Below are 11,468 nucleotides of genomic sequence, written 5' to 3'. Positions count from 1 at the left end.
ATCCCCGCGCGCACTTCCGCCCCCCGGAGGTGTGCCCTTCCGCTAGTGAAAGGAGGTGAAGCGATCTGACCCAGCACTTTGCGATGGCGTCACCGGAAGTCACGACCATAGAAGAAGAGCTCGGGAGGCATGCGCTGGCCGACTGAAGAGGGCCCGGTACGGCGATCGCCCGGCCCAGGTCCCTGGTGGGCGGTAGGTCGAATTCCATGCTGAGCACTCTAGGAGACGAATCCTGCCTAGAACGGAGGCCTGAGGCGCCCTCTCCGCGTCGCACCAGCTCTTAGAGCACCTCGCGTGTGACAGATCCAGAACAAGGTGCCGAGGCAGCAGCTCGTGGAGATCCCCTGTCCAGGTGGCAGACGGCCCACATGATGAGTGAGAAGATGGACAACGAAGTAAAGAGAGATGCGAGGACGACGGAAGTGGGGATGGAGTGGGAGGAGGTAGGATAGGGTAGGAATGTTGTGGGAGAAGAGATGGGAATAAGGGGGTTAAAGGATGTGAAGGAAATGGGAGTGGGGGCAGGAGGGTGGAAAGGGGGAGATGGAGTGGAGTTAGGGGTAGGGTGCACTGATGGAGGTCGAGTGCGGGAAAAGGGAGCCTGGTTTGAGGGAGGGTGTCAACCCGAGTCCAGCCCTCAGCCTGGTCCTTGTTTGTTGCCACACAGAACCCAGAGCCCATGAAGGACTGTGGCCAGGAAAGCTGCAGTGCCCTGGGGAACCCTGCAGCCCCAACAGCCCAGGAGGAGCAGGAGAAAGAAGGGCCTGGGGCATCTGTAGAACCAGGGCCTCAACCAGGGCTCTACAGCTACATCAGGGACGACCTGTTCACCTCAGAGATCTTCAAGCTGGAACTGCAGAACTTACCTCGCCATGCCAGCTTCAGCGATGTCCGACGCTTTTTGGGCCGCTTTGGTTTGCAACCCCACAAAACCAAACTCTTTGGGCAGCCACCCTGTGCCTTTGTCACATTCCGAAGCGCTGCTGAGCGGGATAAAGCCCTGCGAGTTTTGCATGGTGCCCTCTGGAAAGGCCGCCCACTCAGTGTGCGCCTAGCCCGGCCCAAGGCTGACCCCATGGCGAGGAGGAGGCAGCAAGAGGGTGAGGGTGAGCCACTCGCAACACAAATTGCTGACGTCGTGACCCCCCTTTGGACAGTACCCTATGCTGAGCAGCTGGAGAGAAAGCGCCTTGAATGCGAGCAGGTGCTGCAAAGGCTTGCCAAGTGAGTGTTGGCACAAGGCACCCTCTGCTTCTTGCTCTGCCCTGTGCACTGGATGGGACACCCACCACAGGGTCTGAGCTGTTCATCGGGGAGCTTGCCAGTAAGGCCCCTGTTGCCAGTGGGAATAGTGAGGCCTCTAGGGAGGGACCCATTGTGGGTGAGAGGCAATGTGCAGAGTCCAACCATGGATCTGCTTTATCCTGCAGAGAAATTGGGAGCACCAACCGTGCCCTGCTGCCCTGGCTGCTCACACAGAGGCACAAGCACAACAAGGCCTGCTGTCCACTGGAGGGGGTCAGACCATCACCCCAGCAGGTCAGGCTAGACTGGGGTGGCCACAGACCCCCATCCTGTGTTTTCAGGTTTTTTATTTGTTGTAGTAGGGGAAATCACACCCAGGCCCTTGAGCATGCTAAGCAAGCATTCTGAGCTACACTCCTACCTAGCACATCATCCTGTTTTTGAAAAACATTGCTTTTGCTCCTTTCCATTTCTCCCACCTTTTTCTTTCTTGGTCTTTGGTCTCATCACATGACTATTAGTTGTCACTCATCTGTCTTCTCCCTGGGGAATTGGGGTCTCTCACTCACTGTAGTGTTGTCTCCAGGCACCAGTGCCAATCAGCCACAGTAAGGTCTGTCTGCCTCTGCTTCCTCTCCCTGCAGACTGAGTATCGAAATAAGTGTGAGTTTCTGGTCGGCATCGGGGTGGATGGGAAGGACAATACTGTTGGCTGCCGGCTCGGCAAGTACAAAGGTGGAACATGTGCTGTGGCAGCCCCCTTTGATACGGTGCACATCCCTGAGGCCACCAAACAGGTGGTGAAAGCCTTCCAGGAGTTTATCCGGTGAGGATTTGGGACTAGCCTCCTGGGAACATGGTTCTTACCCAGGTAGTCCTGGGGTGCCTGCCATTTGGTGACAGACCACAGGGGCTACCACCCCAATTCTGGTTGGCAGACATTGGGTGCTTAGGGCCATTTGTGTCTCCCACAGGTCTACCCCATACTCAGCATATGATCCTGAGACCTATGCAGGTCACTGGAAGCAGCTGACTGTGCGTACCAGCCGCCGAGGCCAGGCCATGGCCATTGCCTATTTCCACCCCCAGGTACCAGGCAGGAGGCCCTGCTGGGTAGGGTATCTGGCTTAGGGTCACTTCAGCATAGCCTGACAGGCCTTTTGTACTATCTACTGCAGAAACTGAGCCCTGAGGAGCTGACAGGGCTGAAGACCTCCCTGGCACAACACTTCATGGAGGGGCCAGGCAGGGCCAGTGGAGTGACCTGCCTCTACTTCGTGAAGGAGGGACAGCGGTGAGAAGCCTAGGTTGGGACGGATAGGTTCCCACAGGGGCTGATGACACTGAGAGTCTTGTCCTTCCACAGAAAGACCCCCAGCCAAGAGGGCCTGCCCCTGGAGCATGTGGCTGGGGACCGGTGCATCCAGGAAGATCTACTCGGGCTGACTTTCCAGATCTCCCCTCATGCCTTCTTTCAGGTAGCCCCATCTCTGGTTGCACAAGAAAATGGGGAAGCCTAATGTGACAGTAGGCCATGATGGTACAGAATGGGCCTGGATGCAACAAGGGGCCAGCCTTGTAGAGATGTGGGGAGAACATCAAAGTGGGGTACTTTAGGGTAAAAGCTGAGGCAGGAAAGAGGTCCTTCACCACTGATGGCATACTTGTGACAACCCATAGGTATGTGTAGTGATCTCTCATCACAGGGAAGTTGAACAGGTACACTTTACCACCACAGGACACTGCTCTGAGAGGAGAGAGGCCTTGGTGGCCTTTGGGCTAGGGGACACTGTTTCAACTTCACTCTGCCATGGAAAGCTGTAAGGAGACCTTTGTAGGAGGTATAAGGACTTGGAGCAGCTAAGGACCTGCTGGAGCACCAGAGGTGGGATTGGGATACAGAGCCAGGGAACTTGAGGGGCCCTGGCCTAAGTTTTGGGAGGCAGAAGCACCCTCTGCTGGCATGGGGAGGGTGCCCTACAAGTCTACTGACCAGAAGAAAAGCTTGTAAACAGAGGAATGTTGTTGCCATATCTTCGTATTTAAAGCCAGGAGACTGGGTGAGGTCACCAGTATCTTGTTGACTGAGATGAGGTAGAGGCACTAGCACCAGGGGAGCAGGCCTTTAGATCTCAGGAGGATGGAGCCAGGAATCTGGGTGGCATAGGGGTGCTTGGCCTGCTTCTGAGCTGTACCTGAGAGCACTGTGGCCACCCTCCAGGTGAACACGCCTGGAGCTGAGGTACTCTACACAGTCATCCAAGACTGGGCCCAGCTGGACAAGGGAAGTACAGTGCTGGATGTGTGCTGTGGCACTGGCACCATTGGCCTGGCCCTGGCCCAGGTGAGCCCTCCTGCCTTGGCTGAGGATGCCACCTCCCCACCCTGTAAGCCCCTCTGACCATCACCTTCAAGATACAGAAGTTGACCACCTTGTCTCAGACAGTCTGATTCTGTTGTCCACTGTGCTTCACACTACTCTCCCTGAAGAATCCCCAAGGAAGGGAGCATTGTCTGCCTTTTTCATTTCAGAAGGTGAAGAAAGTTATTGGGATTGAGCTGAGCCAAGAGGCTGTGGAGGATGCACGGGTGAATGCCCATGCCAATGGTGAGTACCTGCAGGCCATGGGAAGGTGGGCAGGGTAGGGAGCAGTAGTTATCTTGCTGTGTACTTATCCACTGCATTGGGATCCATCCCATGGTTCCCAGGGGCTATGGAGGGGGGCCGGGCCACAGAACCACAGTACTGTAGCTGCCTGACAGAGAGAGCAAGCTCCTCAGTATATTCCCAAGGCGGCTCCATCCCTTCCTAGGGCTGGCCCTGAGAGGGAGGGTCCCCAGGGTCCACTAATAGCTATGGTGCTACCTCCAGAGTTGAACAACGTTGAGTTCCACTGTGGGAGGGCAGAGGACCTGGTGCCTGCCCTGGTTAGCAGACTGGTCTCTCAACAACTTGTGGCTATCTTGGACCCACCCCGAGCCGGCCTGCGTGAGTAGCTTCCATTTGGGGAGGTGACACAGGGAAGAGGACACCAATGTTCAGTGGCCTGCCAAGCTGTGCAGTCTTGGGCCTTCGAGACCTAGCCAGTGTCTGTGCCTTCTCAGATTCCAAGGTGATCTTGGCTGTCCGAAGGGCTGAGAACCTCAAGAGGCTCCTGTATGTCTCCTGCAACCCCCGGGCAGCCATGGGCAACTTTGTGGAGTGAGTTTTGGGGGCAGGGGCTCAGGGTGGACCAGGGCCCAGCACCCATTTGCCTCCCATATAAGCCCTTGGCTGGTGCTGTGGGGCTCACTTTGTCACTCTTTTCTTACCACAGCCTCTGCAGGGCCCCATCCAATCGGGTGAAGGGCACTCCCTTCCGACCAGTCAAGGCTATGGCAGTGGACCTGTTCCCACAGACCCCACACTGTGAGATGCTCATCCTGTTTGAGAGGATGGAGTACCCCAATGGCACAAGGACTCTGGAGCACCAAGATCCTCCAGCTCAGCCTCCACCAGGGCACCCTGATGATATTCCACAGGAAACTAGGGTCCCCCTCTCATCCTAGGCCCTGGTAGAGTCAAAACCCAGCTCTCGCAGAGCAGGGCCCATCATGGGGCAGAAGCTTGAGGGGCTCCCCACAGCCTCTCTCATTCTAGGATGCTCAGGAGAACAGTCACAGGACATGAGCCCCAGCTGCCCCACTAGGACCAGCCAGTCTGTTGGCACAGGCTGCGGTTTCTGAAGGTGGGTGGACTCCTGCGTATCCCCTACCCCAAATCCTTTCTGAAATAGCCAGGTTGCAAGAGCCAGAATAAACAGCTGTTGAACTAAGGGTGTTTCTGTGTTAAGAACCAGAGTTTTGGCGTGTAGAGGCTCCTTTCTCTGGCCTCTACTGTGGATGCAAAGGGACAAGGTGAGCAGAGTACCTCAACCCTCTTTGTTGCCTGGAAACCTCTGCCCTTCATCCAGTCTGGTCCTCAGGCCCCAGCCAGTATCCTTCCTGCCAGGTCTGGGCACAACCAAGAACGTGCCTAGCTGTGGTGGAAACTGGGATCACTGCAAGGCTCTCCATGGCAGCTCTCCAAGCCTTTCTAAAGGATATAGTAGAGATCTTGCTTTTTATTGGTATGTCAATGTAACCCCAAAGAGTGGGAGAGATACAGGTTGCGGGACCAAGCACAAACTGGGTATGCCAGGGTAGAGGGCACAAGGCAGAAGGCTGTCCCTGCACCTGACTGAGGGAAGGTCCCTCCTAAACCCTCCTGTGGCTAACCTGGCCCTCAGCCCAGGAGGGAGGCTACCTCTATGTAGTAACCAAAGGCTGTGCACACTGGGTTGCCACTGAGCTCCTACAGAGGAAGCTGTATCCAGTAGACACCCCAGCACACAGAAGACTAGGACAGCTCTAGAGAGTTGAAGGTCCACAAACCCGTTTTCCATGGTCAGAAGAATGAAACTGCAACCATTCCCTTTTGGACAGTTTACTTTATATATTCAAACCATTGAGGCTTATCCTACAGCCACAAGCCCAGCACAGAGAAGCAGCATAACAGGCTCCCTGGCCCTACAGTATGGCTGTGTGCACACAGGACTCGCACCCACATGTGGCAGACAGAGGACAACAGAGACTGCAAATGCATGGAGCACCTGTTGTGGCTACACCTGGGACCAGCAAGGCCACAGCGAGGTTCACTGGCCTCTAGGGTAATACATGTGCACAAAGCTTTGGTTCATGACAGTGAGTCTGGCTGTTTTAAGTCATGGACAAATGACTATTCACAGCTGTAGACAGGAGGCAAGACAAGCAAGTGTCTAATTACAGCAATTTGATTAGGGGATTTCTTCAGTCAAGTTCAATACAGACCCCACCTCCAGTCATACAGGTGGTAGGGGACAGATATATTCTGGGGCACTGCCAACATTCTGTCTTCCTAACAGCACATGCCATCAACACCATCTGCAGGATATGGTGGGAGACATCCTATGGAACATGAGGGTGTAGCCCAAGGCTGGGCTTCTGTGTCTGATGGGCTTCTGCTGTGAGCATGTAGCCCCTGAACAGATGGTTGGGATGGGCTCTGTTGGCTACCACTACCAGGGCCCTGAAAACACCCATGTGCCTAGGGCTTAAGCAAAAACACACTTCTACCACACCCACCCACAAGGCCCACCCAGTGAGCACAGGTGACAGATGAACCTGACTGCACGTGGCAGCTCCCCTTGCAATCCAGGGAGGCTGCTGTCACCAGGAAGTAACACCTCTGCTGCTGTATACCACTCATGTACTTAGCCAGCTCTTGATCACTGATGGACTGCACTGAAGGTCCCTGTTTCTCATTAAACAAATCCACTTGCTAAAATACATGATTCCATATCTACCTTCTAGTCTCACTGTAAAAGTTTCTTTCCAAATTCTAAAATACCATAAAAGCTTTAGAAATTGACAGATGGACTTAACTGTGCAAAAATCTTTGTGAAAAATTGTTGCTGGAGTCCTCAGTGTCCAAGGAGGTGGCATCAGGGCACAAAGATCTGATCAGAAAAGTGGACTGCAGACCAGGTTGACACACAGGGACACTGGCCAGACGTCATTGTCACTGGCAACACAGGTCACAACTGGAAAACAGCCACCTTGATGATTTGCCCACAATCTCTGAAAAGTAGTTCTGGTACTAAAATTATGTTTATTTTAAATCAAAATGGTCTGAAATATTCCTTTCTGTTACATTTTCAGAGAAAAGGGGAAAAGACAGAAGGCAGATGGCAAGGGATGGGGGTGCTGCGTGCACCTTCTGACCAGGTCCTCTGCAGTGGCTCCAATGGACTCCTGGGCATAGAGGCCACCTGGCATCACAAGCTAGCCATGCCCACAGGATTCGGCTATCTTTTTTTATCTCATCTGTCACCAAGTATCATTTCTTGTCAGTTCATATTACATACCAAAATTCATGAAAACCTTCATTAAAAAGTCTATCAAGTACATACAAGCAGGGTCTACAGCTGTCTATCAGCTTTCATATGTGTGGTCACTTGGAGGTGACCCTGAAACACACCCATCTAGACCTGGGAGCAGCTTCCAGGGAAAAAAATGCTGCTTGATGTGTGTGTTATGTGGCCATGGCTGTCCCCATGTACCAGAGGCTGGGCCCAGATACACTGGCCACAGAGAAGGAACTTGGGTTGGAGGCCCCTCGCTGCAGAGCAGGTGGTGTATGGCTGGTGATTTCTCGGCAGCGCTGCTGATGGCCCCTGTGCCCCAGCCAGTGCTGCCTACCTCACACATCCACAGTGCACAGGGGCTCACCGCCGGGCTGGGCAGATGCCACAATCGACATTTTGGGCTTCTTCCGAGTCTCCTCCTGGAAAAATAACAAAGGTTAGAGATTATGGCAAGTGAGCTTAGTAAGAAGCTAATTCAGGGCAGGGGATTTAGCTCAGTGGTGCCACCACCTACCTCATAAGCGCAAGGTCCCAAGTTCCATCCCTGGTACCAAAAAGAAACCCTGTTTGGGCTGGAGATTTAGCTCAGTGGTTCCGCTGTCTCAAAAGCGCACGGACCCGAGTTTGATCCCCAGTACCCCACCCCCAAAGAGGCTAATTCAGGGACAAGATGGGGATGGGCTAGCAGGATAGCACTAGGGACCCCTGTTCTTCAGTGCTTGTGATGCGTGGCTAGGAGGGAAGGCCTGAGGAGCAGGCCAGGACTGCAGAGGGCCTCCCTGAAACACTATGGCAGAGCACTGTGTACCAACACCCCTGCAGCATGCACACAGAATGAAGAATTTGGGTGAGGTCATAGTAGCCTCAGAGAAATATGACCTGAGCTTTTATTCTCCCCAGCTGGGGTTACTGTAGCATGGGCCTGTTGTCCTCGGGACCCACAACCCATCTAATAAACGAAGGCTGTACAGACTGCTAGCTCCAGGGAGACAAGGCCAACTCACCTTAGAGCAGGAGCACTGCATCTCCCAAACTGGGTAGGCCATAACTATCTCAAGGTCTGAATACAGCCTAGGCTGATGCCAGAACTACAAAAAAGCTCCTAGCCCAGAAAGCCCAGGCAGGTTGTGAGTAGCCACCTGGTCAGTGATTAGAGACAGGGGACACACTGTTGGCATGGTGAGACCCCTACGGGGCTGGGACATCCATGGTGGTTTTAGAAAGCTTCATCATGACTAAGTACTACCCAGATTCAACTGTTTTGTGCCCCTTTAGAGTTCCCCAGGGTATCTGATTGGTGTACCACCCCTGCCCTTGTCAAACAACTGGCTCCAAGCTGACCTATAGTCACCCCCATCAACTGGGCCCTTTATCTGCTAGTAGGCTGGCCTGTCAGCTCTCTAACTTAACTAAAAATAAAGTCATTTGATAAGAGTATCACACATATTGAAGCTCAGAGAAAGGCCAATCTCATTGGAGAGGAGGATACAGGCATTTCCAGGTGGCAGAAGGTCAGGGATGGGTTCCTGGGGTCCAGTGTCTCTCCACAGCTGTATGTAGGATGGGACCACAGATGTGGGATAGGGCTCACCCTCTCCTCAGCCAGCCTTTTCATTTCTTCCTGGAGCTTGCTTAGGATGTGCAGGTTAGGCTTGTTCTTCTTGGCATACTGCTGCAGCTCAATCACACTCTTGTCTGAGGTCTCCTGAAGAACACAAAACCTCATCTCAGGACTGCCTGGCAGCAGTGCAACCCATGGCCTTGTGAACCAAGAGCACCAGGGCCCAACAGGCACATGGCAACCGGGTGCAGTGGCCACGTGACTGTACCCTGACATCTGCCCACTATGGTACCTACCCTGCTGACTGCAGCAGAGTGTAGGGGATAGTTCACAGTTCCTTAGCCACATCACCCGCTTCTGCCTCCTATATGACAGAGAATCACCCCTCTTGCCTTGGACAGAGGAGGGAGCTAGGCACTCACTGTGCCAGGAACCTTCAGCAGTGACCACAGGGTGGCCACAGCCAGCAGGGACACCACACTGCTGGCCAGACATAGCCCAGCACAGCAGCACCAGACACTGAACTCTGCACTGAGCAGGATCAGCTGACCTTGACCTCTTGAGAGGCCATGACTGAGGGCACCCACTCAGTGCGCCTTAGGATGCCAGAACTCTTTCTGCACTGTGAGTGTGCTAGGCTGAGACTACTCTCCTGCTATCTGAGGGAGGTTTCCACAGACCAAAGAAAGGCTTCCTTTCTCTCCCTCAATCTCAGCCCAGGACTATAACCAGCAAAGACAGAAGCATTTTAACTTGTTTACCAAAAACATTTATCCTGGGGCTGGGGGTGTAGCTCCCCCAGAGTTGCAGAGTGCTTACCTAGCATGCCTGAGGCCCTGGGTTTAATCCCTAGCACCATCAAGAGGAGAAAGAGAGAGGGGAGAGAGAGGAAGGAGAGGGAGGGAAGGAAAAAAAGAGATTGATTTTTTTAGTTCTTTAACACATGATGGCCTACATGGCTCTGGGACCTCTCCTTGCCAGCCCCAGAGCACAGACCAAGCCCAGGCTATGGTCTCAGAATCTGAAGAAGTATTGTACTTCTCCTGGCCCCTGGCTCAGCCAAAGGACAGTAGCTCAAAGGTCCATAGCAGAGTCTTCAGGGTCACTCCACTTGCAGCCCAACCTGTTCATACCTAGTACCCCTCCACTGGGATGCCAGTGACTCAGGTGGTTTCTGCAAACACTAGGGGAAAAAATGAAAAATGTAGACACTCAACTCCCAGTTCTTCCCTCGGCTCCTTAGGTTGAAGCAATGATTTAAATTTCAAGATCTGCTGGGGATTTAGCTCAGTGGTTCCGCCACCTGCCTTGAAAGTGCAAGGTCCTGAGTTTGATCCCCAGTACCAAAAAAACCCCCAAAAAACAAAAAAAACTCAAGATCTGGGCAAAAACCATAAAAACCAAGTGGCACACACGCACTATTCAGGCTCTCCTGGGAGTTCTCACCTAAATACAAGAGAGCACCACCCAAAGGAGGGCTGAAACACAGCTCCCAAGTCTTTACACATCTCAGTACCAGGACATGCTCACTGCCAGCCTCTGCTGCCTGCCCTGCAGCCCTACCTTATGCTCCAGCTACCATCCAAAGGTCACAGAGCCAGGCCTGGGCCTTACCTCCAATCACTCACACTTTACTAACTACTGAGAGCAGGTTCAGGAGGGAAGTGTGATTTGGGTGACCTCATGCTCTGCCTGCATAGTCACAGGCATGGCACAGCAGAGAGGCCATGAGGAAGAACAGTGCTGCTAGCTGGGCACAGTGGTGCATGCCTATAATCCCAACACTCTGGAGGCTGAGGGAGGAGCATCACCACAAGTTCAAGGCCAGCCAGAACCACATAGCAAGAACATGTCTATTTTAAAAAAAGCAGTGCTACCAAACTCTAATCCTGACAGCAAGCCCTCAGATGCAAGCCCAGGGTGAGAAGCAGAAAAGAGGGCAACTGAGCTAAGACCTAATGAGGAGTCCAGTTACCTGTTTAACCATTTTGCTGCTCTCTCGGCCATACATGCGCAGCAAAGACCCCCAGTTCTTGACATGTGGATGCAGCAGCTGAAGGATTTTCTGAGAGGCTAGCTGTTTTCCAACTCTCTTATTCTTACCTGTGAAGAGGAAGAGCAAAGGTGGAGAGAGGGAGTCACAAACATCCAGTGTTCAAGGAGCCACCTCACCCAGATAAGAGAGTACCTGCCACTTCTGCCTTTTCCCAGCACCCTACATGCCATATGGAGAAAGCCCACAGGCAGCAGGTATACGGTCTGATGTGGTTTTACAATTTCCCAAGGTCCATTATATAAAACTAGTTTGTCCTTATAATAGTCACATGAAGTTTCTTATACAATTTTGATTTTTTTTTCAGATGAGGGTCTCACTATGTTGCCTAGGCTGGTCTTGAACTTGCAGCCTCAAGCAATTCTTCTGCTTCAATCTCCTAAAGAGCTGGAACTAACAAGTGTATACATCCACAGCTAGCTTCAAGTAAGCTTTTCTTTTCTTTTTTTTTGGTACTGGGGATCAAACCTGGGACCTTGCGCTTACAAGGCAGGCATCAAAACCACTGAGCTAAATCCCCAGCCCTCAAATAAGCTTTTCTGGTACTAGGAATTGAATCCACGACCTTCATACTAAGCTACATCTCCAGCCCCTCCACTTCCTTTTATTTTGAGATAAGGTCTCACTAAATCCCTAAATTGCCCAGACTGGGCTTGAATTTGCAATCTTCCTACCTTAGCCTCCC

At 52.8% G+C, this 11,468-nt stretch overlaps 2 protein-coding genes across 5 annotated transcripts in view; one reads left to right on the top strand and one right to left on the bottom strand.

Moving 5' to 3' along the window:
• Positions 1 to 12: 12 nt before the first annotated feature.
• Positions 13 to 5,060, top strand: Trmt2a (tRNA methyltransferase 2A). Of its 2 annotated transcripts, none has more exons than XM_004843290.4 (12): positions 13 to 395; positions 668 to 1,224; positions 1,431 to 1,539; positions 1,890 to 2,071; positions 2,220 to 2,334; positions 2,424 to 2,539; positions 2,612 to 2,723; positions 3,467 to 3,589; positions 3,778 to 3,853; positions 4,118 to 4,234; positions 4,351 to 4,447; positions 4,563 to 5,060. In XM_004843290.4, exons 1-12 carry the CDS (start codon positions 369 to 371, stop codon positions 4,792 to 4,794), a joined length of 1,863 nt encoding a protein of 620 aa, XP_004843347.1. In that variant the 5' UTR covers positions 13 to 368; the 3' UTR covers positions 4,795 to 5,060. The 2 variants fall into 2 exon arrangements, with proteins under 2 accessions (XP_004843347.1, XP_004843346.1); XM_004843289.4 differs by having other exon boundaries at positions 14 to 443.
• Positions 5,061 to 5,693: 633 nt separating this feature from the next.
• Positions 5,694 to 11,468, bottom strand: part of Dgcr8 (DGCR8 microprocessor complex subunit) — a 32,414-nt gene continuing 26,639 nt past the window's right edge. For all 3 annotated transcript variants that reach the window (XM_087198594.1, XM_004843287.4, XM_004843288.4), the window contains 3 exons: positions 10,706 to 10,833; positions 8,761 to 8,874; positions 5,694 to 7,588 (listed from right to left, as the gene is read on the bottom strand). In XM_087198594.1, the coding sequence (XP_087054720.1) occupies positions 7,505 to 7,588; positions 8,761 to 8,874; positions 10,706 to 10,833 (326 nt within the window). In that variant the 3' untranslated portion in view covers positions 5,694 to 7,504. The remainder of the gene's footprint in view (positions 7,589 to 8,760; positions 8,875 to 10,705; positions 10,834 to 11,468) is intronic.

This window comes from Heterocephalus glaber, unplaced genomic scaffold (genome assembly GCF_053883595.1).
Source record: "Heterocephalus glaber isolate CG9 unplaced genomic scaffold, H.glaber_assembly_v1.0 deba00001687, whole genome shotgun sequence".
NCBI classification, from domain to species: Eukaryota; Metazoa; Chordata; class Mammalia; order Rodentia; family Bathyergidae; genus Heterocephalus; species Heterocephalus glaber.
Note: the sequence above shows the minus strand (reverse complement) of the source record. Positions and strands in the feature narration are given on the sequence as shown.

What these genes read in the sequence shown, in the direction of transcription:
- Trmt2a (XM_004843289.4), top strand. Translation starts at nt 369, where the DNA reads ATGATGAGTGAGAAGATGGACAACGAAGTAAAGAGAGATGCGAGGACG. An exon ending in GTGCTGCAAAGGCTTGCCAA is followed by an intron (nt 1,225 to 1,430) that starts GTGAGTGTTGGC and finishes TTTATCCTGCAG; the next exon opens with AGAAATTGGGAGCACCAACC. An exon ending in CCCCTCATGCCTTCTTTCAG is followed by an intron (nt 2,724 to 3,466) that starts GTAGCCCCATCT and finishes GCCACCCTCCAG; the next exon opens with GTGAACACGCCTGGAGCTGA.